General features: G+C 39.3%; 1 protein-coding gene across 11 annotated transcripts in view; it reads right to left on the reverse strand.

Moving 5' to 3' along the window:
* Positions 1-26,634, reverse strand: part of znf536 (zinc finger protein 536) — a 587,086-nt gene that overhangs the window by 154,745 nt on the left and 405,707 nt on the right. For 10 of the 11 annotated variants that reach the window (XM_043706851.2, XM_087995855.1, XM_087995856.1 and 7 more), the window contains one exon: positions 12,252-12,404. The exons of the other annotated variant lie outside the window; for it this stretch is intronic. In XM_043706851.2, the coding sequence (XP_043562786.1) occupies positions 12,252-12,404 (153 nt within the window). The remainder of the gene's footprint in view (positions 1-12,251; positions 12,405-26,634) is intronic. 11 annotated transcript variants of the gene reach the window in all.

The following is a 26,634-nucleotide window of genomic DNA, read 5'->3' on the forward strand; positions in this document are numbered from 1 at the left end:
AGGAAAAAACTTAAGTTCTTATGGCTAAAAAGAATAAAGGGTATGTGGAGAAAGTGGAAACAGGGCACTAAGTTGGACAGTCGGCTGTGATCATATCAGATGCTGGAGGAGGCCTGAAGGGTGGAATGGTCTATTCCTGATCATATTTTCTTTGTTTCTATGTACATAAGAATATACGAAGTAAGAGAAAGAATAAACTATGAAATCTCTTGATTCTACTACCCCATATAATAGAAATATGGCTGATCTTCTACCACAGCTTCACGTTTCTGCACAATCCCCATATCCTTTGTATCCCTTAGTTTCTGTCATCTCAGTCCCAAATATATTCAATATCTGAACATCCCCTGCTTTCTGGGATGGAGGTATCCAAAGATTCACAATTCTTTTAAGAGAAGGTATTTCTCCTCATCTCAGTCCTAAATGGTTGACTCCTAGTCCTGAGACTTGACTTCAAGTTTTAGATTTTGCAGCTTTAAGAAACAGCTCATTAGCTTCAAGATTCCTTACTTCCTTGAGCCATCCAGACATTTCAAAAGATTTTCTCCTACTCTTTTAAACAAAATTTTGGGGCACATTCGATTCATTCTATTTTCATAGCATGGCTCCCGCATCCACAGAATCCATCCACAAAAACTTAAATACAGCCTCTCTAGAGAAATTATGTTCTTTTTTAAGAGTCCAACAGTGTGCACTGTATTCTCAGTGTGGATTTGCCAAAGCCCTATGCCATTGAGCAAGACTTTCACACTGACAGAATAAAATGTTTTTTTTTCATGGCAGTTCTCCTTGGCTAGCTATGAATGTACCAATCTTCATTGGATTGTGCTACTGAGTCTGGTCTGGATTAAGTATCCAGCAAAGTGTAAGTATCCAAAATGGTAGAGGATACAGTAGAAAGTCTTGCCAGTGTATCCTCTGAGGGATGTTTGCCTAGTTCTTCAGAGGTACTGGAGGATCTGATATCCTGAGGGGCTGGATCTCTCCTCTACATCAACTCATTCACAAGGGCCTCCAAGTCCCCATCAGCAATGGTGTGTGCTAACTTTATTGCAAAACACTTCCGATCCTGACTTGAAGTAGTCCATTGCAGCAGTTTAAACATGGCACCCACATCATTTAGACTGGAAGAGCCCAACAGCAGCAAACATTTTGCATCTGCAAGTGCACAACTCAACAAAAAGGGTATCGTGGAGACCACTGCATAATTCGTGACGTGAACAGCAGATGGTTGTGTGAGAAAAAGGGAACCTCTCCATGAAACAGCCCAAAATTGACACTTAGTCAAAATATGGGAAGATACAGCCAAAATTTGACTCCATAGATGGTGTGAGACCTTACTTCAATTCCCTCACACATATTTACAGTGGCCTTTGCAATAGTCACTGGTTACTCCAGGGAAACTTGTTAATATCGAATCTTCCTCACCCAAAGATGTTGAGGTTATTCTACTACCCTGACTATTCTTCTTCAAACTTGCCTTTAATAGATGCCAGAAGCAGCTGTGTACGATTCCAAAAAAAGGAAAGCTGCTTTTGTTTTGTTGAAATGTAAAACAGTTACTGAATAACCTTCCAAAGTCCTTTAGTGTTTGGAAAAAAAGTCACATTGGACTCAATATGTGAATTCTGTTTCTCTCTTCACATATACCACCAGATTTGCTGAGTTTCTCCAGCATTTACTACTTTTATTTTATACTTCTAATAGCTTTTCTGGATCTAGGATTAGCAAGGAAGAAATGAGGACCAACGTGTGAGCTAGCTGATAAACCTGTGATTCCAACACTAATAGCAGTTAGGGTTCCTGAAGAAACAAATTCACCTCTCTGCACATTGACTAATCTTATTTGCATTTTAACCTCAGACACTGCTTATGTTTTACCAGAAAACAAGCTCTTCAGTGTCAAAATAAAGTATTTGGACGAGAAAATTAGTAGTGATTCATGCTCACTTCAAATCAGCATTGATTTATCCAGGTAGAAATGGTGGCGATGGATCACAGTTATCATTAGAGACTAGTAAACACAACAAATTAATAAAGGAAGACAAATCAGGTAAGCTATTTAAAATATTAAGATACGATCTCTGTCAATATTTTAATTTCAAATCTTTCTTTTGAATTACGGAGACAGAACAAGTGGCACATTCAAACTTTTCTGGGTTTTTTTCAAAAATTGTATTGTATTGCAGAGTCATAGAGTTGTACATAACAGAAACAGACCCTTTGGTCCAACTTGTCCATGATGAGCAGATATTCTAAATTAATCTAGTCCCAGTTCTCAGCATTTGGCCAATATCCCTCTAAACCCTTCCTATTCATGTACCCATGCAGATGACATTCAAATGTTGTCATTGTATCTGCTTCCACTACCTTGTCTGGCAGCTCATTCCATACACACCCAACCCTTTGCTGGAAAATATTGCCCTCCGGTCCCTTTTAAATCTTGCCCTTCTCATCTTAAACCTATGCCCTCTACCTTTGGACTCTTGCACCCTTTCACCCTATCTATGCCCTCATGATTTTATAAACTTCTATAAGGTCACCCCTGAGCCTCTGACGGTCCAGTGAAAATAGCACCAACCTATTCAGCGTCTACTGATAGCTCAAACCCTCCAATCCCAACAATATCCTTGTAAATACTGTTTGCTCTCTTTCAAGTTTAATAATATTATAAAATTATCAGCTTTGTGTATGCTGCAGTAACTTAATTCAGGCTCAGCATCCAATTCCAATGGATAAATTGATTGGAACTGCCCTTGATGTAATAGAGGTAAAAACAATGACTGCAGATGCTGGAAACCAGATTCTGGATCAGTGGTGCTGGAAGAGCACAGCAATTCAGGCAGCATCCGAAGACAGGCAAAATCGACGTTTCGGGCAAAAGCCCTTCATCAGGAATAAAGGCAGAGAGCCTGAAGCGTGGAGAGATAAGCTAGAGGAGGGTGGGGGTGGGGAGAGAGTGGCATAGAGTACAATAGGTCAGTGAAGGAGATGAAGGTGATAGGTCAGGGAGGAGAGGGTGGAGTGGATAGGTGGAAAAGGAGCTGGGCAGGTCGGACAAGTCCGTACAGGTCAGGGGATCAAGTTGCTGGAGGTTAGAAGCTAGGATGAGGTGGGGGAAGGGGAAATGAGGAAACTGTTGAAATCCACATTGATGCCCTGGGGTTGAAGTGTTCCGAGGTGGAAGATGAGGCGTTCTTCCTCCAGGCGTCTGGTGGTGAGGGAGCGGCGGTGGAGGAGGCCCAGCACCTCCATATCCTCGGCAGAGTGGGAGGGGGAGTTGAAATGTTGAGCCACTGGGCGATTTGGTTGATTGGTGCGGGTGTCTTGGAGATGTTCCCTAAAGCGCTCTGCTAGGAGGCGCCCAGTCTCCCCAATGTAGAGGAGACCGCATCGGGAGCAACGGATACAATAGATGATATTAGTGGATGTGCCCTTGATGTAATGCCAGGCTGTTACACAATTTTATTTATAAAAGTGTATTTAAATGTGCTTGGCCTTGTGTAAAACATTTTCAGCAGATTCACAAATCGTTTTTAATTTAATCTTGTTCTGTTTTTGGTAAGGGATTTTATAAGGGCTGTGAAAAGTGATGGAGATCTCTCAGAGTAGAAAGTACCAGATGGTGCAGTGCAGGGAGCCAGTTGCTAATAGTAGGATGGAACACGTTAACTAGTAAGGGGAGATTTGTTTCTAAATCTAAGTTTATTCTGACATGCGATTGCATGCATCTCAGTTCGCAATAATTTGAAACTTCAGCTAAGACAAGTCTCACTTAATTCTGCTATTAAGTCAACAGGACAAAAATCATTGCAAATTAATAGCAGATGAATTTTACATAACTGCCGGATGAACTCCATCACCATCAGATAAATGTCAGTAATAGATGACAATTTTAATATAACTATAAGTTGGAACATGGATCAATGCTGTATCGACACAGCTCAGCAGCAGAAGCAGAATACCTGCTGTTCAGACAGATTATTAGAGATTTCAGTTGCCAAAGCTGCCTGTCCCTCCATCTAGCTTGTCCCTGCTGAGAATAAGTTTCAACTGCTCACTTAATCCAAACTGATCAGCTTACCATGGAATGATATCTGGAGTGGTTATAGGAAAATCCACACTCTCAGACCCCTACCATACTTCCATTTTTACAGAAAATCTTAAAGGATTAATACATTTTCAGTCCAAGTTTGCATCCACTATTATATTGAAACTGCTATCTCTGCAGTTTTTTCTTACAAGGATTCTAGGTGAATTCCATGACAATATTCCAGTCCTTCAGTCATGAGCTGGAGGAGGACTGAGGCTGATGTCTGCTCCAAAGATGAGTCAAAATAGCAATTTTACCAAAATGAAAAACAAAATGGAAAAAGAGATTCTGTGAAAATTGAAGACAAATTTAAGATTTAGAATCAAGAATAATTGGATGAGTTCATCCACTGAATTGACACACTGCACAGATCAGAAAAACCTAGTCTAGGCTGGATTATGTGATGTCAGCCAGATTGTAGTGGAAATGCTTTAGCACCCAATGTCAAGGTAAGTAACAATGAGTCTTGCTTCTGACTGCTGTTCAGTGAGCTCTGATAGGAGATGTGTAAATTAGGTGAGTTTGGTATCAGGACTAGCTATCATGCTACATGGGCAAATAACCTGCTGACAACACCTGTCAGGTCTCATGCATTAATAATAACATTTCTATTGATATGCAGAGGTGCTTTATTGTTTCAAAACAACAGAAGATGTTTCACATAATAAGTTATTTTTTGAGTGCCGAGGCTGCTGTTTTGTAGGTGAAACATCCTGTGCCAACATCATGTGTCTTTCCCATCCCCAAGTGCTTTGCAGGTTGAAATGGAAGTGTAGGCACTGCTGTTTTATAAACAAATGTGACTGCCAACGTTTTCACAGTAAAGTCCCAGACCCAGCAAATTACCAGTTACTCTCTGATGACTGTTTGGTGAAAGATAAAACAAAGTGAAAAGAAATTGTTCATGAAACACAAAGCATACCATCTTAAAGAATGAGGAAGGCTTTAAAATTTCTACATTAATTATTTTGTGAATAGAGCTAATGTAATGAGAGCCCACTTAAGAGCAAGTTTCATAAAACTACATTTTTAAAAAATTTAACAGTCCACCACATAAAATTGACTATGCATTAAACTAATTCCATTGTTCTGTTCACTCCTCATGGTTACTTAATCATTTCACATGAACTCTTTAACCCTCTTCATAAAATACTCCTTCACCACCAGTAACTACCTTGCCGACCAGCATTACAAATATACTAAAATACTGTTTTCTAAGGCCCCAAGTCACATCCAGTAGAACAGAACAGCACACCATGAACTACTTTCTTGCTGCAATTAATATTAAAGTATCTCCTCAGTTCATTTTTCTTCCCTTTTGGCAAATTAAAATTGATCTCAGAACTGCTCCATTCCACACAACACTTTCTGGTGCTGAACTAAAACCAGGGTAATTAACAATACAGGTAGAGACAGATAGATAGAGAAAGAACTAGATAGAGTGAACATGAGAGCTCCTACCTCACATATAACATACACACATGCAGGGGTCAAAATTTCAATTCCTTCATCAGCTTTTTAAATTCATTTATGTCACTGTTGACTCAATAGTGTGGTTTATTTGGCAATTGTTTCTAAACATTTTTTTCCCTGCAAGTATTGTTAAGTAAATTGTAGCGGCCTATAATTAGCTTTCAATGACATTAATACATTCCTTTGACCACTATTTTAGCAGATGCATTAATCATTTTTTTTAAAATGATTAATTTAAAAATGACTTGAACAACGAATATGGGTTGGCACACTTTGGTATTTGTTAGCATACATTATCAACATTAGATTATAGGATATTATTTCGTTGAAGTTTTTGTCAATCTTCTAATAAAATGCAGATATCATTCATAAAGTATTGTATAAGATTTTATTTATTTAATAACACAATTAATGGCACAAACAAAATGTGAGGTTGATTGCAAGATACCAGATTACACATTATAGGACAGCAGGCAACATTTCTAGGCTGGTGGGAATTTATTTGCAACTACAGTTGACTTCTTCACAATGTGTGCAAAATGCCATATTTCAAAACTTAGCAGCTCTAGATATATGACCAAAGCATTGGGGTCGTATAAAGAGACACAGTTCAAATCCCAGCTTTCTCTGCCATTTGAACTAAGCTTATTCTCTTTGGGCAAATGTCACTTTTTCTTGGCTTGCACACTAGCTGATTTTGCTATTTTATCTGGCAGCAAATGTGCCAGCACTGTGTGGAATTGCTGGCAAACATTACGAAGTCCACAGTCATGGTTCCTTTGCCAATGCAGATAGGAGGAGAAAATTTTGGAGCAAAATTCATTTTATAATGTTGAGATCTATATTCCTACATGTAGATATACAGCATCAGCACTTGTTGAGGTAATCTATGGTCTCTCAACATTTTTACAATTAGAGCACTAAGGCCTTTATTTAAATATTTAAATTTGCCATCTGCAAAATTCGAAGTGTTTAATGCCTGAAAAAATTAATAGCAGCAGCAGCAGAACACTAATGGAAGGACATCTGGCCCTATAATAAAAATCAGTCTCTCAGTTATCATCATTTGACACGGCTGGGATCCTGCTCCAAGAAGATGACACTGGCCATTCGCAAGAAAGGATATTCAAAAATAAATAATAATGATGTTGGCTGAGGATGGCTTCAGGTTATAATGGAACTAGCAATGGCGTTTAGCAAAGTAGGTAGTGCCTAAAACTGACCTATTCCTGACAAAACGTTACAGGCTGAGATTTGTGCTCCACCCTCTGAGGGCGACTGGCTGGCTCCCTATCTCCATCAACAAAAGCTCACAAGAACAAGCTCCAACCAGCCACTCTGACTGGTAAGTTTCTCAGTGAATCGTGAGCCTTAGTTATAAAGTTTTGTCCCACCAGAAGTCATTCAAAGTCTGGCAGCTTCTGGGTCCTACAGGCTTTAGCGGCTGAAACAGCAAGAAGGTGAGTGTCTTTCTTCCAGATTACAGGGAGAAGAGGTTCAGGCAGGTCAGAAACAAGGGCAAGAGGTTGGCCTTCAGTGCTGATGCCCTTATGCTCATCTCTGACCCCAGGTTGAGGCCAATGAAACCACCCACCCCATCTGTTGGGCAGACCACCCTGTTTTTCTCAGTGTGGAAATCAGCCAAATTTCTTACCTGCTGGGCAGTCAGGAAGTAGGATGGTGACAAATTGAAGACCAATTAACCTTAAGGGCCTTAATCACTGGCTAGTCAAGAAGGTCAGCCATAGACTTCTCACCCAATATTTGATTGCCAAAGTGGCAAAAAGGCAGGAGTGGGCAATTATCTCTCCATGTCAACCCATCCAATTATTTGTACTTCCTGTCACCTTCCTCATCGTCCTCAAGGAGTGTATAATCTTGCCCATAAATCTCAGTTCAATGCAGCCCATCATAGAGGGACACATGGCGGCTGGCCAACTTAAGGATGGGAGAGGCTCAATGATGGGTCAGTCGTTCAGCAGTGGCTGAACTCCCCCATCTCCCATTATATAGGATAGAAGGGGTTTGAATAGGATTCCTGGATGTCAGCATTGGGTTGTCAAATAAGCCAATATTGAGCTAACTGGCAGCCATTATTCATGAGCCCAATATGATTTAATAGTGACTCAGGGATTAAATGGGACACAAACAGCTTTCCCATGCCTCCCATCCAGTCTCATTTGTCAGAGACCTTCTAGTTCAGAACTAGATCAGACACTCTACCTGATTGAAAAACATGGCTCCGGGAAGTCTGTTTCCATGAAGGGGAGGGGAGGTTAGTTATAGTTCTGAAAGGGCAGCCTTGCTACCCTTACTTCTGACCCCTCTGTCCTGAGCCCCTACCCCCATGAACCTGAAGATTCTCTACACTAATTGAAAATATCCTCTTAGGATATTGAACAGTCTTTTCATGACTCACTCACACATCCTTTATTGGGCTGAATTTTAAAGCGGAAGAGCATGGAAGCAGGAGAGGGTTAAGACTGACAAAATTCACGATGTGTTATAAAGCTGACTCTAACTCACTGACTTGTGCATTTTTTTTCTGCTTGTATATGGCATGTGGGCATCTTGAGCTGAGTCAGCATCTACTGTCCATCCATAATTGCCCTTGATAAGGTGATGATGAACTGCATTCTTGATCTACTGCAATCCATGTAGATACATCTACAGTGCAGTTGAGTTCCACGTTTTGACCCTGTGACAGTTAAGGCACAGTGCTATATTTCCAAGCCAGGATGGTATATGGCTTTGAGGGAACTTGCGGGTGATGGTGTTCCCATGCACCTGCTGCCATTCTCCGTCTGGGTGATAGAATTTGAAGATATGGAAGATGCAGTTTGGTGAGATGTTGCAAAGAATCTAGTAGTTACTAGACACCATTGTTAATTAAGAGAATTAATGTTAAAGATCATATATCAGGCACGGTGGCACCGTGGTTAGCACTGCTGCCTCACAGCGCCAGAGACCTGGGTTCAATTCCTGCCTCAGGCAACTGTCTGTGTGGAGTTTGCACGTTCTCCCTGTGTCTGCGTGGGTTTGCTCCGGTTTCCTCCCACAGTCCAAAAATGTGCAGGTTAAGTGAATTGGCCATGCTAAATTGTCCGTAGTATTCGGTGCATTAGTCAGAGGGAAATGGATCTTCGGGGCGTCGGAGTGGACTTGTTGGGTTGAAGGGCCTGTTTCCATGCTGTAAGTTACTTACTTACTGTAAGTAATCTAATCTAATATGAGGTGCTAACCAGGTGATCTTCTTTATATTGGAGTTTGTTGAGTGTTGTTGAAGATGCAGCAATCTAGGCAATTGAAGAGCATTCCATCAGACACCTGACTTGTGCATTGTAGTATGGGAAAGGCTTTGGAGAGTCAGGAGATGAGATAGGAGATCCAATACATCTGCATTAGGATGAATGCCCAAAATCCCTTCAACACAAATGGGTTGCCAATTTCAATATATTAATTGGTCATGTACGTTGAAATGAGCATGGATTTTGCAATTTAACTGTGAGTCCATGGATTTCCTGGAGCTGATGAAAGCAAGCTAGGAATACAGCAGCAATTAAGGAACTGAGGACAGGACAGGGAAATATGCCAATAAGTACTGATGTCTTACAGCTGCTTTCTTTGTTGGCTGCTTGTGTGAAAGACTTTGCTCAAAATGCTTGCACTGAGAAATTGGTTTGACAGCTCTGGGGATGTGTGTATCTGATTTCCACTTTACAGCCCTGATCTATCAGATCAGCGTAACTGTCACTTATGGTGTGTGCACAAGGATGATCAGCTGAAGTAGTGACAGCATCAATTGGAACATAAGTAGAAATAATCTGCTTGTTACAGATCTAGACTCAAAACATCGCTTGCTTTCTCTCCACAGATGCTGCCTGACCCGCTGTTATCTCCAGCATTTGTTGTTTTCAGTCAGAGCAGAAAGTTACAGCTTGCGGGAGGCTAGACCTACCTTACAGGTTCCACAAGCAGAAGGTAAGATTCATTGGCCTGATGGAAATTAGTATGTCCAGAGGCTCAGAATCCTGTCAGGTAATGACAAACATTTACTTTTTGGAGTGAGACCTGTTGTAAAGTGAGCTTGGTGGCCCTGTTCTCCCATTGGCTGTTACTCTCACCACTGCTCTCTAGTTCCTATGTTTCTAAATTCTTCAAGAGTAAGCCTTTCTTTCTTTCTTCTTTTTTTTCCTTTTTAATTGCTGTCTGTGGGCAATGTCCTTGAATTGGCTATTGCAAAACTTACATCACAACAGTGATTACATTTCAAAAAAGTTCTCTTTGATTATAAAATAGTTTGGGGTATCCTGAGGTCATGGAAGATACTATATAAATTCAAGTCCTTTTCTTGCTTTCCTTTTGATAGATATTATTCATCTATGTTTTCATTATAAAATGCTGGCAGATGAACATAAAACACAGAACATAGAATAGTACAGCACAGGAACAGGCCCATCTGCCCACCATGTGTGCTGACCGTGATACTATTCTTAACTTTATACATATTAGCATAAAAATGAGACAAAATTGTACCTACTAGAGGCGTCTGTAAATATGACCAGAATATGTACATTACACATTGCACAAGTCTTTGAATTAATTATTGCCAATCTCTCAAAGCATCAGATCTGGATGACCAAATGTAATTTTAAGGTGAAATGGGTAAAAGAATGATGAATAGCCATACTAGGCTTTGTAGATATAATTCTGGGCTAATTTGTGAGACAATGGTAAATATCCTCTGACACGGGAGAGCAAAAGACTCAACCCATATTTCTGATGCATTTTGGGACCCTGAGGAAGTCCTCAGTTACACTGGGAACAGATGTGCAATACTTACATGGGAAGTTCAAACTTACAGATGCTGTTTTTAACCTGCCTGGATTGCTTACTGAGACACTACTATGACAGTGGAATCAGATAGCCATAACTATAGAAATGTTGCCATTTACACATCCTGGTTTTTACACAGATTTACTTAGATCTTTTCCCAGCAGATCTAAAACCTCTTTAGGAGCATAATTCTAAGTAAATATGCTGAAGTGCCAAAGCCTTCCAGCACCCAAGCAATTACAATAATATTCATCCCTATCCCAACACTGCTCCACATCCTCCGATAATGCTCAAGACTCACTCTTTCACCCTTACTGCTGTGAAATGCTCAACCATCTTGCAACAATGCTCACTCCTGTTAAAGTACTCAAACCCCTCACAACAATCCTTAGCCCCTCCTGACAGTACTCATTCCTGCCTGGCTCACCATCAATCCTCCTCACCTTCAGGCACTGTTCACACCCTTCAGAATCACTTTCTGGAATCTCTGGCTGCTGTGCAGTCATGTCAAAGGCATTACTATTATTGGGCAGTGCAGGTGAGGAAAGGTGAGCATTATTGTGTGTGAGGAGACTGAGCATAATGGGGGGGAGGAGGTGAGCTTTGTCAGTTTTGGGGTCTGTGTCTGGTTGGAATTGACAGGTCCATTTAAACTATGTGTAATTCAATGAATTGAAGACCAACTTTAAGGATTGGCTCTTTAGTTTACAATAAGAAAAGAAATTCAATTTGACTGAAAATGCATTTCACTACTTGACCTTCCAACTCTGCTGTAGAATCCCTGCTGGAACGAGCATCAGAAGGTACAAATGTTCCAGGGTAAAATGACAAATGAGCAGTGTACATCATGATCAGCTACAGCAGGGACCCTCTTCGGCTCTCAGCAGTAGATCTCGACCATAAATTCTCTCCTCGCTTTTTATTGATTTGGCATTATTTGTAGTCAATACCCTGATAATTCAAAAAGCAGAGATTGGAGCTTCTCCACAGCACAGATACTCAAGAGCTGCAAAACATATGGTGACACAGTGCCATCACTGGCAAGAGACTGCAAGAATAATGGACAGGTTTGCATCGAAAGCTTGCATTATAGCTACAGTCCGAGGAGTTCCTCATGGACTAATGACAACAGAATATCTAAAAAAAGGTCTTCTTAAAAACAAATTTAGCTTTAAAAGAAATTAAGTCTGGCATGATTTATGTTTTAGTGTGGAAAGTATAAGTTTTCTGGTGACAGGTGTCACAGACAAGTTAGTGACTGGTTTTGAATGATAATCATTGACCTGAAACGTGGACACTATTCCTCTCTCACTAGATGCTGCCAGCCTTGCTGATTATTTCCAGAGTCTTCTGTGTTCATTTGTTGATCGAGTATTCGATTTACTTAATTCACGATGATGTAAACAGAAAATACTTGCATTTGTTACAAAATACTGCATGATTTATTAAAATTTAATCTCTGATTGATTAGTGGGACTGTTTCATTTATTGAAGTTGAGTCCCCAAAAATCAAAGCAATATAATACCATTAGCTTGAGAGGATGCTCACTAAAATTGGTATTAATATTAGTTTAACCAATGTCATATGCACACAAACTAACCTCAAGTGATATTCTTTTATTTACACTAACTTAATCATGTGCTTTCTAACAAGAGTGATCTGTATGTTAGATTTGATGGATAGATTAACTACCTGGTAAACATTTAAATATAGACCCTACCAAAGTCAATCCTTGGCAAAACTATTATCTGCAAGAGAAACAGGTATCCTAAATGTCATTTAAGATTACAGATATCCTAAATGTCATTTAGGTACTATCTATGTGGAATTTCAAGAAAGTACACGCACCTGTATGTATTCGCAGGTGAACTTTCAGATGATGGGATGTTCTGAACGATTTCCCACAGTAAGGACAATCCCTCGTGGTTGATCCAGGGGCTCGATCTCTCAGTAAAGAAGGCAGTTGTATTCCTGCAGGCCTTCCCACTTCCTCTCCTACATCTACAATGCACACAAATTAGCACCATAATTACAACAGACATTAAACTTTCTGCACTGATTTTGCTAACGCAACATAAAGTCAATCTTGTCAATAGTGCATCTTTCTGTTTCGCATTGGAAGCTGACAGAGTGCTGACAACTCACATGTTGCTTATTTTTTCACTTTTTTTAGTTTATCCCATCATCATCTTTTAGTAGCAGATGGCATATTTCATTTACATTAATAATACAAAAAAAATGGAAACAGCTGCATCAGCAGCATGCCTGATTCTGTATATTATTCAGGCTTCATAGAGCTGTGCAGGAGACTACCAGAGCAAAAGCTGAAAGTAAAACAATAGTTGCTACATGACCATCATATCAGAGGCAGTATTCGCTGGTCTCATCTCACTCTAACATTGCCCTGTTTTCAGGAGTTGTATCAGCTATAATTTTTAATATTTTGTTTCTGCATTTTAGCCTTCAGTTAATGGTTCCCAATTTAAAATAACCAAGTTCAAAGGTGGCTGAAGTGCACAAAACCATGAATGCAGATACTGCATTAATCAGCACTTTGTGCGATTAAAAATGATCTAACTTGGAAGAGAGATCATAGAGACAATTATTCATCAGAGGTAGGTGCCAGAAAACAATATGGGAATTATCTAAAGAACAAAGAAAATGCACATGAGAAAAACTTGAGGACAGGAAAAGAGCTTGGTGCCTATTAAAGCGTGGTACTCTTATTTAACTTCTCTCGCTGAACTGTCAATAAATTCATTCAGAAAATGTGGGTGTCACTGGCTAGGCCAGCATTCATTGCCTATCCCTAATTGCCCAGAGGGCAGTTGAAAGTCAACCACATTGTTGTGGGTCTGCAGTCACATGTAGGCCAGACCAGGTAAGGAGGGCAGTTGCCTTCCATAAAGGACATTAATAATCGAGATTTGTTTTCTCCCAACAAATAGCAATGATTTCATGGTGATCATTAGACTTTTAATTCCAGCTTTTTATTGAATTCAAATTCCACCATCTGCCATGGACGGGATTTGAAATCAAGTGCCAGAACATTACCTCGGTCTCTAGATTAACGATCTAGTGATTTACCACCAGGTCATTAATTCCCCTTAATGTTCCTAATGATTCTGAATCTTATACATTACATGGAAACTTATTCTCAATATTTTAGCAGAAGAAGTAACATTAAGCATTAGAAAACACTTCTTCAAAAAATTTTAGGTTACCCATTAATTCATTCTAGTTTACATCCTCTGAAGTGACTGGCCTGATTTGGATTGAAATTACGGTACATCAATGCTTGAAATCTGGATTAGAATTCTTTGTTTCCACCTGTGGTGTGTATCATTAGTAGAATGGGTGGAGCCAATGTGTTAACTTCTTCAGAGCCATTAGTTTACACAATACCTCCCCAAGCTTTTTACCTCATAGTTATGTAAGCCATTATATAATCATCTATGTAACTACATTACGTTGACCCCTACTTCATCTCTCCCCAGATCTCACAAATAGGCAGTCAGCATGTATTATAGCATTCACAGAATGTACTGTCTTCAGACTTGTTAGAGTGGTAGGTCCCTTGTTTAATACTGTCCGCCTAATTCTGATTTGTCGACCATTTCAAAACTGGAGAATTTTTTTTATCTCTAGGCACCCTTCACAAAGGAAGTTGTTCTTTGTAAGTGTTGTTGCTGGTCTGTATCCTTGCAAAGTTTGTGAAGGTTTGTAGCTCAGGTTGAGATTTAGGGTGTAGGTTTGCTCGCTGAGCTGTAGGTTTGATATCCAGACATTTCATTACCTGGCTAGGTAACATCATCAGTGGTGACCTCCAAGTGAAGCGAAGCTGTTGTCTCCTGCTTTCTATTTATATCTTTCTCCTGGATGGGGTTCCTGGGGTTTGTGGTGATGTCATTTCCTGTTCATTTTCTGAGGGGTTGATAGATGGCATCTAGATCTATGTGCTTGTTTATGGCGTTGTGGTTGGAGTGCCAGGTCTCTAGGAATTCTCTGGCATGTCTTTGCTTAGCCTATCCCAGAATAGATGTGTTGTCCCAGTCGAAATGGTGTTTTTTTTCATCCGTGTGTAGGGCTATGAGGGAGAGGGGGTCGTGTATTTTTGTGGCTAGCTGGTGTTCATGTATCCTGGTGGCTAACTTTCTTCCTGTTTGTCCTACGTAGTGTTTGTGGCAGTCCTTGCATGACCAACGTCATCTATAAAATTCCATGCAAGGACTGCCACAAATACTACGTAGGACAAACAGGAAGAAAGTTAGCCACCAGGATACATGAACACCAGCTAGCCACAAAAATACACAACCCCCTCTCCCTCATAGCCCTACACACGGATGAAAAAAACCATCATTTCGACTGGAACAACACATCTATCCTGGGACAGGCTAAGCAAAGACATGCCAGAGAATTCCTAGAGACCTGGCACTCCAACCACAACGCCATAAACAAGCACATAGATCTAGATGCCATCTATCAACCCCTCAGAAAACAAACAGGAAATGACATCACCACAAACGCCAGGAACCCCACCCAGGAGAAAGATATAAATAGAAAGCAGGAGACAACAGCTTCGCTTCACTTGGAGGTCGCCACTGATGATGTTACCTAGCCAGGTAATGAAACGTCTGGATATCAAACCTACAGCTCAGCGAGCAAATCTACACCCTAGGTCTGTATCCTTAGCTAGAGGACCCACAATCACCTGAATTTTCTTCCAGCAGGTTAGCTGCTCTTTTGAAATAAGTTCTTTGTTCTTGTAGCATCCTGAATTTCTGGACCAGGCCATCATTTTCAAATTAGCATCAAGAATCTCTTTTTTGCAGTATCTTGGATGCATAGACTTGGGCAATTTCTTATCTTAACCATGTTCTGGATGTGTGGACATTGTCTGCTTCCATGGAGTCATACACAGTTTATTTTTCTAGAGTTTTTGATTAGGCCAGACATCTTCAGTCACTCATAGTGGTTGTTTGATTGGTGAATTAATTTTTTTCAGGCTCCCAGCTGTGCTACCTAAAGATTACTGCTTTGTGAGTTTTGAGAAGATTTGTAGCTCAGATTGAGGTTCTGGATGCAGGTTTGCTCGTTGAGCTGGAGGGTTCATTTCCAGACGTTTCATCACAAAATGACTTGACCCACTCTCACTGTGGTGATGTTATTTCCTGTTCCTTTCTTTCAGGGGGTGGTAGATGGGGTCTAACTCGATGTGTTTGTTGATAGAGTTCCGGTTTGGAATGCCATGCTTCTAGGAATTCTCATGTCATTTACAAAATACCGTGAGTAGGGTGATGAAACATCAGGAAACGAACCCTGCAATTCAGTGAGCAAACCTACATCCACAATTACTGCTATGTCTGTAGTCAAAAACAATGACTATAACTGTCACTAGCATTAATGATTTTGTTTTAAAAGACAGGAGATTGAATATTTCCGCCAGTTCTTTGAAGTCTGTGACTTCCCCTCTGTTGACAATGTTAAACCAATGTAACTAATCTCATTTGATGATGCTTTTTCTGTGTGGGTTCTGATGTGTGTCTGGGGAACTAAGTCAAGTTTTCTAGTGGGTGCATTTTGAATGGTAGGTCAATAATGATTTATTCTCTCGGAGGTTGTCAATCTGCTCCAATTCTCTGATGAATTTGAGGTCAAGATCTGCTTGCAGGCTCAAAAGTGAACTTGATTAATTGCAAATAATATTTGTGCATTGCCTTCTAGTGCAACCTGCAGCATTCCTATGCTCCTGACAGTTAATCCCCCTGCACCAGGTAGTCTTAGCTCTGTGGTCTGTAACTTCTGTTTGTCTAACCATGATAATTGAAAAGGACAGTAACATTTGCTACAGTATCAAACATACAATCAACAGAGCATCCACTAACAGAGCCAAATTCTGTCTCTTCCTTCTTGCGTGGACTAGATGGTTCCTTTAGGGATACCTCAGCTATCTTCGCCAGGACAGGTATCTCATCAAACACAGAGATCTTTTCTCATGATGGTTAATGATCTCTGTATAGACCTATTTTAAGTGTGCGACTACCAGTACTTCTGCTGTTTGGGAGCTGCTTCTTACTTCTGGATGGCATCTCCTGATAGTGATCTACGGTTTTGCCAATGTGGCATTCCTTTGTGATGGCAGGGCATTGTCTGTGCTTGGTGTCTGTTATTCTACTGGTTCTTAGCATCTGCTATTTCTCAATGTTGAATCAGTACAAGTTCTCTGAAAGTGGAGTCACAAGTACACAGGCAGAAGAAGACTTTTTGCACACTGGCGTTCATCAGTCAGGGCATTGAGTATCAAAGTTGAGAAGTTATGTTGCAGTTGTACCGGTTGTTGGTGAGGCCACATTTGAAGTATTGTGTTCAGTTTTGGTCACCTTACTGTAGGAAGGATGTTATTAAACTAGAAAGAGTGCAGAAGAAATTTACAAGATGGTGCCAGGGCTCAAGGGTCTGAGTTTTAGGGAGAGTTTGGACAAGCTAGGACTTTTTTCTTTAAAGCATAAGAGACTAAGGTGGGATCTTACAGAGGTGTATAAGATCATGATAGGCATGGATATGGTGAATGCACTTAGTCTTTCTCCCAGTGTTGGGGAATTAAGGATTAGAGGGCATCAGTTTAAGGTTCGAGGGGATAGATTAAAAGAGAACCTGATGGGCAACTTTTTTATACAGAGGGTGATACACACACGAAATGAGCTGCCAGAGGAAGTGGTTGAGGATGGTGCATTAATAACATTTAAAAGGCATTTGGACAAATACATAGACAGGAAAGGTTTAGAACGATATGGCGAAGTGCAGGGAAATGGGGTTAGTGTTGATGGACATTTTGGTCAGCATGGACCAGTTTGAGCAGACCACCCTGTCTCTGTGCTGTAGGACTCTGTGACTCTATGTCTCTTTTCAGTGTCTATACTTTCTAAAGTAAGTTGACTCTGTTACCCTCTTGAGAAGGGTTGTTATAACCATCTCAGGACCTACCTTTGAATCATTCTAGATTATGTTTCCCACATGATTAGAATAGCTTTCACCAAAGTCAAAACTTTTTTGGATTGTAAGGAAGCTAACAAAGTTTCGTCAAGAATTCCAACAATAATTCCATTTCTTATGAACATTGATTCCAAAGCTGCATATTCTTGATTTTTCTATTAATCGGCAGAGGTAATTAATGAAAATGTTTTAAGGATTCTCCGAGAAGCTGAACTCCTCTGTTAAATTTTATTTGTTCCTGAATTCAAATAATTTCCAGCTTTCAGGATAATCTCAAAAGTGTCTGTACTCTTTTTAACATTTTGTCTATTAATAACATTATCTACAACTAGACCCACCAACTGTAACAGTACATTCATTCATTCAACTTCAGTCTTTATGTTTAATTTTGAGGCAATGCTGCATCTTAAGAATTGTCACATCAATGAACTCCAGTCTTATATCAGTATAGTCCTTCACTGACCTTGAATCTGAGTAGAAGTATTTTCTGTTTTTCATTTTTTTTCTCCATGTGCTGATTAATCTTATTGTAAATTTGCGAGGGTGAACAAAACAAATAACAATGGTACTTTTAAACTAGCAGAGGAGGCATATGGATGAAAATAGGTCATAACGGCAGGTATGAACTATTGAAATAGTTAACTTTGCTGAGTACAAACCCATGCAAACAACTCTTGGGGGGGGGGGGGGGGTGTAATCAAAAGTCATTTGTATCATTTCAACAGAGGTTTAAATCTGCTGTCCTTTAAGTTTGTATTCTTGAATTCACCAATGCTATTTTAAACTGAATAATATTAGATTTTGCTGGACTCTGAATCAAAGCATTGTTAAAATATTTCCTTTATTTGCTCATCTTTTTATTTCTATTTCTGTAATACTGGATTGAATTCTTTAATAAAACTTTATGTTGGCGGCTTATCATGAAGGACTCCCCTTCTCAAACTCTCCCGTCACCTGAGATGTGGTCACCATCTCTGAGGTGTGGTCATCTCTCTCTAATGAGAGAGCAGCCATATGATCGATTAGGATTATGGCAACTTTACCTTTACCTGTATTAATGGATGTTCTGTAGTAATTCACTGATTGCAAACATTTTAAATGGGTTTCTCTATAATACCGAATCCATGTACAGCTTACTGGTTTCTCCCACCTTCCTCAGGGTTTCTAAATTTTTTTTCATTTTTAAAATGGTTGCCCTGTTTTTTTTTTAGGGTATATGCTCCATCATCACCAAGATGGAGTTTTCATGTTTCTTGTATAAAATAGGTATTTCTCACTTTTAGTCATTTAAAACACCAAGCAATTTCTTCCACATGAATTATTAAATAAAGTTATCTTGCTGTTACTTTATAAATCTTCTCATTAATTTTATTTTAATTATTGAGTCCTGGTCTTTTTACATTTCTAATTTTTGCTGACTTTTCTTCTTTGTTAGACTCTTTCAGGGGCGGCGTGGTGGCTCAGTGGTTAGCACTGTGCCTCACAGCGCCAGGGACCCAGGTTCAATTCTGGCCTTGGTCTGTGTGGAGTTTGCACATTCTACGTGGGTTAGCTCTGGTTTCTTCCCGCAGGCCAGGTGAATTGGCCATACTAAATTGCCCATAGTTTTAGATGCATTCGTCAGAGGGAAATGCCGGTTTCCACACTGTAGGGAATCTAACCTAAGATTTCATTGGATTTGCTTGTTTACAGCTTAAATAAGTTCTGAAGCCTTCCCAAATCTCTAGCTCTGGTCTAAATTTCTTTTCTGGGCCATTCACTATTCCTAGCAGTTGTGCTTCATTCAGGCTAATGTCCATGGTGGTGTTGCTCATTGTGAGAGGTGAGGTTTCTCTTTTACACTGACTTGAATTCCCTACCTGATCATTCCAACATTTTTCATAAAGTTATTTCCTTCTCCTTTAGAGAACCTTAACATGGCCATATTCACTATTAACACCACCATGAGGTGGAGCAATGACCACATTCACACAGGAACACAGCAACGCAGTGTGACATTATTGTTCAGCAATATAGTGGGAACAGCAGCTGCCTGCCACAAAGATGATGTACGATAATCACAGTAGGATTGATTATGTACAGTGGGATCTTGTTGACTTCAGTTTCCCTTCCCTCTAAGCAGCCATTTTCCCCATAGGGAACAAAATAGATGGTTCTAGGGACCAACTGGTGGTGCTACCTATACTCCTGCTATAGACTAAATTGGCACAAGGAGCCAGGAGGGACACAAGAGGAAGCAGCAAAGGTGGCAAGAGGACTTCTTTTGAAACTAATGAAAATGATATAATGGTGAGGCACTAATGCGTCCATGCAGAAAACATGTTGACAACAGCAATGCAGATATATCATGACCAACTGACGTGATAGCTTCATCTGAAAAAATGCCACCAGGCATTTTGGCATTCAGAGTAATCACTTCAATTTAAATTTATTTTCTGGAGCCTTTAGATGTTCTTTGTAAAGACCATTTTACTAAGGACTCTGTATTTTCTAAGTGTGTCTGGTTTTTCTCTCTTTTCCTATCCCTCACTCAGCACGTCCTTACAGCTTCTGAATGATGTTAGGTACCTGGAGTGCTGAGCTTGCCTTTTTGATGTTTCCACCACAGTTGCTGTCTCCCTCTTAGACAGTCACAGCTGAAATACAATTGCTATGCTTTCTCTGAGTGGTAATGCTGAAGTTTTTGTATTTCTTCCTCTCTTGCCAAGGGTCAGATCATCACCAGTGTTATAATATGGTATTCTTCCAGATAACCACTCCTGGCATCTTGTGATTTTTCCACTTCTGTCAGTATGTAGTCTTTAATGTATTCTATTCATTGCTATCAATTCTCATTAATCTTTGCTCTGTCTTGGGCCTATCTATTGATAAGTGGTAGAGAATATACTGCTGTACAGTATTTAAAGAAGGGCAGTGTTAATAGATAATAAGAAAATTTACTGCATGATAGCAATAAGTACAACTACATTTGATCAATCAATTATTAGGACCTTGGGGAGCTGATAGAGATACATCTGTTCTCCCTGAAAACTACAGTAGAAATCTTTCTATCTCGCCATAGACTGTGTAACATCAGTAGAATGACTGGAACCAACGTCACACGTTAATCGCTTCAGAACAATTATGCAACCATTATGCAACAATTTTGATTGACAAAAATATCAACACATCATCATGAATGTGATATCAGTTTCTAAATGAGCTACTATTTTCTTTGCAATGATGAAAGCAATATGACAAAATTAAATTCTAACAATACAGCACAAAATGCTGAGAGGTTTTGAAGCTTGGTCTTCCCTAATGGTGTCTGTCTGCCTCCACTCCAGGCTTTTAATACAGTTATGCTTTCAGGCTCTTACTGCTTTACTGTATGGTCCAGTGTTTCCTCTTCAGTTCCTGTGTACCAGAGATTTAAATGTCTTATTTAGCTTTGATTTGCATGAACTTCATCATGAATTCAAGAGGACCATAAAATTCTGATCTTATTCTCTCACAATTGCTTCACTGTCACTTTGAGAATCTTAGCTCGAAACTGAGTGATGTACAGAATAGTGATGTTTGCAGCACTGGACTAAGGAGTTTATGGTTCAGTTAGTACATCCAATAAGCCTGAATATCAAGGGGTAAAAAAAAAACAGTACCTTTAAGTAACCAGATGAATAGGTTTTTTTTATTCAATATATTGTTGAATTTGTTATCCCTTTGAATTTATACAGAAATAATAGTGCTTGCATGCATTACAACTCATGCTGTTATCCTATCCTAGCCTACATCTTTCTTTGCTAACCTGCACTTTATTTTCTGTTTCTTCAATAGTGAACCTTTGCTGCTTACTTTTAATATCTTTATCTTTAACAGCAGGAAGTTTAATTTATTTGTCTAACCAGTTGCATAATAATATTCTCACCGTTAGAAATGTCCTCTGTCTATTTTTCTCTCCCCATTCTAACACTGCCTGTAAAGTGAGCAAGCTTATACCTGAGTCCGCATGTTAGAAAAGCAGAGGTCTGAACACATATATTTGCTGAGCTCATATCTGGTACAATCTTCTGTAACACTTCTCATGAGTACCAATTATTTTCTATTTTTTATCGAATTTCTTAACCAGTTCATTTATATATTTTCCCTCCTCTGGATCACCAAAGGTTCTTAAGTGAACGCACTTTATCTGGAATGGCTTGTCAAAGACTTTCTGAAAGTCTTTATAAACAATACCATACAGAGTTCCACAACACTTTTTATTTGCAGCAGCCCCAAAGACATTGAGAGTTTAATCAAATAAGATTTTCTCAAGCCATGCTTGCTGTTTCTTATTAATCCAACTACATTCCTCTCCAGTCTGTTCCTTAGATTGGTTTGTATAATTTTAGTAGCTAGACATGTCTGAACAAAATAGATCCCATCTTTACATATTAATACTGTATCTATTTGCTCACCAGGACCTGGTCATTATTTTTATGACTACAGCCAGTGATCTACAAATTCCAATGAAAAGCATGGACGTCCAATATATTTCAAATAAATTACTTAAAACATTGAATGCAAGATTATCATTAGAACATAGGAATATAGGAGTCAGCCATTCAGCCCTTCCAGTCTGTTGTGACCATGACATCTGTACTTCATTTATATTTATTCGTCTTCATTCTATATAACCTTTTGATTCCCTTACCAACAAAACCCATTGATCCCAGTTTTGAACATTTCAATTGATTTTGTAGCCACAGTTTTTTAGAAAATAATTCCTACAACTCTGTGTCAAAACATAATCAATCAGTTATTTGAAGAATCACTGTTGGCATTTGGATTTCTATTGAGCTATTCCAGTACATATATTCAGCTGTGAGTAAATCTTACCTGAGGGGAATCAGGGGGAAAAAAAAGGTTTATTGATAATTAAGGAGCCTGCTTTACTTTCTAATTGCCCTTAGAGAAAATGAGGAAAATTGCTTCAGCCTATTCCCTTAGACATGAAAATCAGACAAAATATTCCCAATTTAATAGCCTTAGCTTTAGAGGAATTGAGTTTGATTCAAGCTTCATCTATTTGTTATGGTGTAATTATTCATGGAGTTATAGAATTTTTAGAGTATGGAAAGAGGCCCTTTGGCCCATTGTGTCTGTGCCAGTCATCAAACACCCATCTAATATACTGTTTTTTTTAACCAACTCTTGGGCCTATAAGCTTCCAAGGTATGGCATTTAATGTGTTCAACTAAGTTGCTCTTAAATGTATCGAGGGTTTCTACCTCCAACATCTTTTTAAGCAGTGAGATCCAAGTACCCACAACCTTCTGGGTGATTTCTTATTTCTCAAATCCTCTCTAAACCTTATGCTTGTTACTTTAAAACTGTGGTCCCTGATTGTTAACTTCACAATTAGAGAACAGTTTCTTCTTATCTACCACCTCTATGCCTGTCAGAACTTTGTACACTTCAATCAGTCTCTCCTCAGCATTCTGTACTTTAGGAGGAACACACATAGAATATCTAGTTTCTCTCTATTGCTGAATTACTCTAGCCCAGGCAACATCCTGGTGAATCACTCTGTAATCTCTGAAGTGGAATCATGTCCTTGCTATCTTATGGCAACTAGAATCATCCAAGGTACTCTAGCCATAGCCTACCTAACATGGTTTACAGCTCCATCATAACCTCCTTGCTCTTGTACTTAATGACTCAACTAGTAAAGACAAGTATCCCATATGACTTCTTAACTACCTCTATCTGCCTGAGTTTCTGCCTTTAACAATCTAGGGAAATGCATGCCAAGATCCCTGTGATGTTTTGTACTTCCTAGCTCCTACCATCCCTCTCCCTGCTTTGTTCATCATCACAATATATAACATGGTCAAGTCTTGTCAAAAGTCTTACTAAAGACAACTTAGAATACATCAACTCCTCTGAACACCTCATTCCCTCCTCAAAAAAAAATCAAGTGTGTAGACATGATTACACCCTTATAAAACCATGCTGACACAACATATTTAATCCTAGCCTGCCCAAGTGAAGATCAAATCTGTCCCTCAGAATTTTTTCTAAATATTCCCTACTGCTAGTATTAGGCTCACTAGCCTGTAGATTCCTGATTTATCCCTACCTCCCTTCTTAAATAATGGTATTATTTTAGCTGTCCTCCAGTCCTCTGGCATCCCTCCTGCGAGCACAGAGGATTTGAAAATTAAAGTCAGAGCCGCTGCAACGTCTTCCATTGCCTTCTATAGCAGCCTGGCTGTGACGATGCTGTCACTTTGAAAAGGTGGGTTTGTCCGGAATTGTTTTGAGGAGAGTTTGTAAAGATGGCAGTACCAAAGTGCCTACAGGAGACTGCCCAGGTTAAAAATCAGAGGATACCTTTAGGTTTTTTTTTTAAAACAGTTATAATAATGGAAGGGGAGTGGCCAGTTCTCACAGATTAAGCTTTCCAATTTTTTTTAGCTGTAGCAGGGCAGGAGCTGTTTGGGTCCCAGAGCTGGAATTTCAGTTAAATATTTCTTAGCCACTATATTCTCTGAAATCTCTCTTGATATTGTTTCATCCTGGATTGGAGAATTGCCTGAGAATCTGTGTCTGAATTTATCTTTTTGCCAAGGGGTCTGTTTTTTGGATGTTACATTATTGGAACAGTTAATTAGTAATAGATATTGTATCTACTATTCGGTTAGGTTTTCCAGTAAAGTTATTCTAAATTTCTTTTTCTTTTGTTTGTATTTTAACTATAGTGTTTAAATAAATTGTGTTTCGCTTCATGTAGAGTGGTTTGACCAGTTGCATCACATCTGGTACATGCAGTTCACATTTACCTTTAAAATAAGAAAAAGTTAGGGTCTGGCAACTTTCTTAAAATATTTTGAGGGGGACAGGTCTGGTCCATAACACTGGGATGCATCTCACCTGGGCCTATAGATTTATTCACTTTCAAGCCTGCTAAAAGCACTAATACCTCCTCTCTTGCAATGCTGATTCATTCAAGCATACACAATCCCCTTTCTTGATTTCTAGATCTAGATCGTCTTTTCCTATAGTGAATATAGATACAAAGAATGCATTTAAAACATCAGAAATGTCTTCTGGATCCACACAGGTTGACACTTTGGTCCTTATGGGCCCTACTACCTCTCTCTGGTTATTCTCTTACCCCTAACATACTTACAAAACATATTCCTTTATGTTACCCATCAGATTTTTATCACGTCCAGGAAGCAGGGAGTAAGAATGAATGAATCGTTTTCACGCTGGTAGGATATTATGAGTGTTGTGCCACAGGGGCATATTGTGGCTTCAACTCTTCACAATTGATGTAATTTATTCAGATGAAGGTTCTAAAGGTATGGTAGATACATTTACTGATGACACAAAGATAGGTAGGAAAGTAAGTTGTGTAAAGAGGACAACAAGGAGTCTACAAAGGGATATAGATGGTACGTGAATGGGTAAAGTTCTAACAAATTAAATATATTGTGGAACATTGTGAAATTATTCATTTAGGCAGAAAAGAAGCAGAAAGATCTGGGTGTTTGAGTACGTGAATTGCTTTATTAGTATGCAGGTACAGCAAGAAATCCAGAAACCTAAAGAATATTCTGTTTTATTTCAACTGTATTTGAATGCAAGTTTAGTGAGGGTGTGCTTCAGTTTTACAGGGCATTGGTGAGACTACAACCAGAGAAATGTATGCAGTACTAGTCACTGCATTTATGGAAGGATGTAAATACATTGGAAGCAATTGAGAGAAGGTTTACCAGAGCTGGAATGAGCAGATTACTTTATGAGAAAAGGCTACATAGGTTAGGTTTTTATACTCTAGAGCTTAGAGTCAGTGATGGTTGAAACATAAAATCCTGAACAGAATTGAATGGTAGATGTGGAAAGGATGAGGCCTCTTTTTGGAGAACCTCGAACTAGGGATCGTCATTTAAAAATAAGGGATCACTCTTTTAAGACAGTTGAGGACAAAATGTTTCCCTCAGAGAGTTCAGAGTCTTTGGAATTCCCTCCCTGAAAAGGCAATGGATGCAAAATCGTTAAATATTTTTAAGGTTGAGGCAGATAGATAGATTCATGATTACCAAAGGATGAAAGATTTTTCAAGGATATTCAGGAATGTAGCGTTGAGGTTAAAATCAAATCAGCCATTATCTTACTGAATAGTAGAGAATGCTCAAAGGGCTGAGTGGCCTTTTGTTCCTTCACAAACACTGGGAATGTTGAATAAATAAAATGCAGTACCTCTGGCAGCATCTTTGGAGGGAGAAACAGAATTAGATTATTAATCTGATATATTCTTCTTCAAAATTTCAGGTACCCGGGTAGTCCAGAGAATCTAACCTTTGAGGTCCTGCTTTTCAATCTTCTACCAAGCTCCCTAGCTTCTCATTTAAGAACCACATCTCTCTTTCTCCTGATGTTGTCATACCAAGTGTGAACCATGACCTCTAATTGTGCGCTCTCTAGCTTCAGAATGCCCAAGGCATTTCAGTGACATCCTTGACCCTTGCCACAGGGAGGTAACACACATCCGACAGTCACATCTGGGGCCACAGAAATGTCTAGCCTGTACCCTTCACTGTTGAATCTCCTAATGTTATCATTTTCCCTCTTTCTGATGCAGCTGAGCTCTGGCTACATTGCCCAGAAGAACTGAAATGATCACCTTTTCCAACTCTGAAAATCTGTTATTGAGTAAGATGCACTTTGGGGCTTTCCTGACTATCTGCCTATCTCACTTCTTTTGAATGACGGTCACCTATTTCCTCTCTGACTGCACTTTGTTAAACTGCAGGGTGACATCCCATTCATTAACATGTAGCATTTTGCCCGCAACCTATTTTAAAGATGGTACAATTTGCTTTTGTTGTCTTTAAAACAATACTTTTTGTATAGGCTTCTGTTAGCTAATGATTTATTAATGATTATTGTAAAAATTAAGTGATTAATTAAATGTTTCATATATATATATATATATATATATATATTGCAAAGCATTATAGGAGCATGGAGTAACTCAAAGACAGTTCAGCAGCTTTGTTTAATTCTTCCAAGTATAATGAAGCAGATGTATTGGCTTGTGCAGCAGAGGGAGCTCTTTTAAAGCCAAGGACAAACTGCACGAGCAGTCTGATCCCTTTTCACCTTGGCAAAAGCCAACCACCAGACTGATTTGAGCACACAATATTGCAGCAGCCCTATTCAAACATGCTTTCTTTTTGAAACATTCTTCACTTGTTCCATTAATAGT

This window comes from Chiloscyllium plagiosum, unplaced genomic scaffold (genome assembly GCF_037043375.1).
Source record: "Chiloscyllium plagiosum isolate Xiang-an unplaced genomic scaffold, Cpla_swu_hap1 HiC_scaffold_17, whole genome shotgun sequence".
Classification (NCBI taxonomy): Eukaryota; Metazoa; Chordata; class Chondrichthyes; order Orectolobiformes; family Hemiscylliidae; genus Chiloscyllium; species Chiloscyllium plagiosum.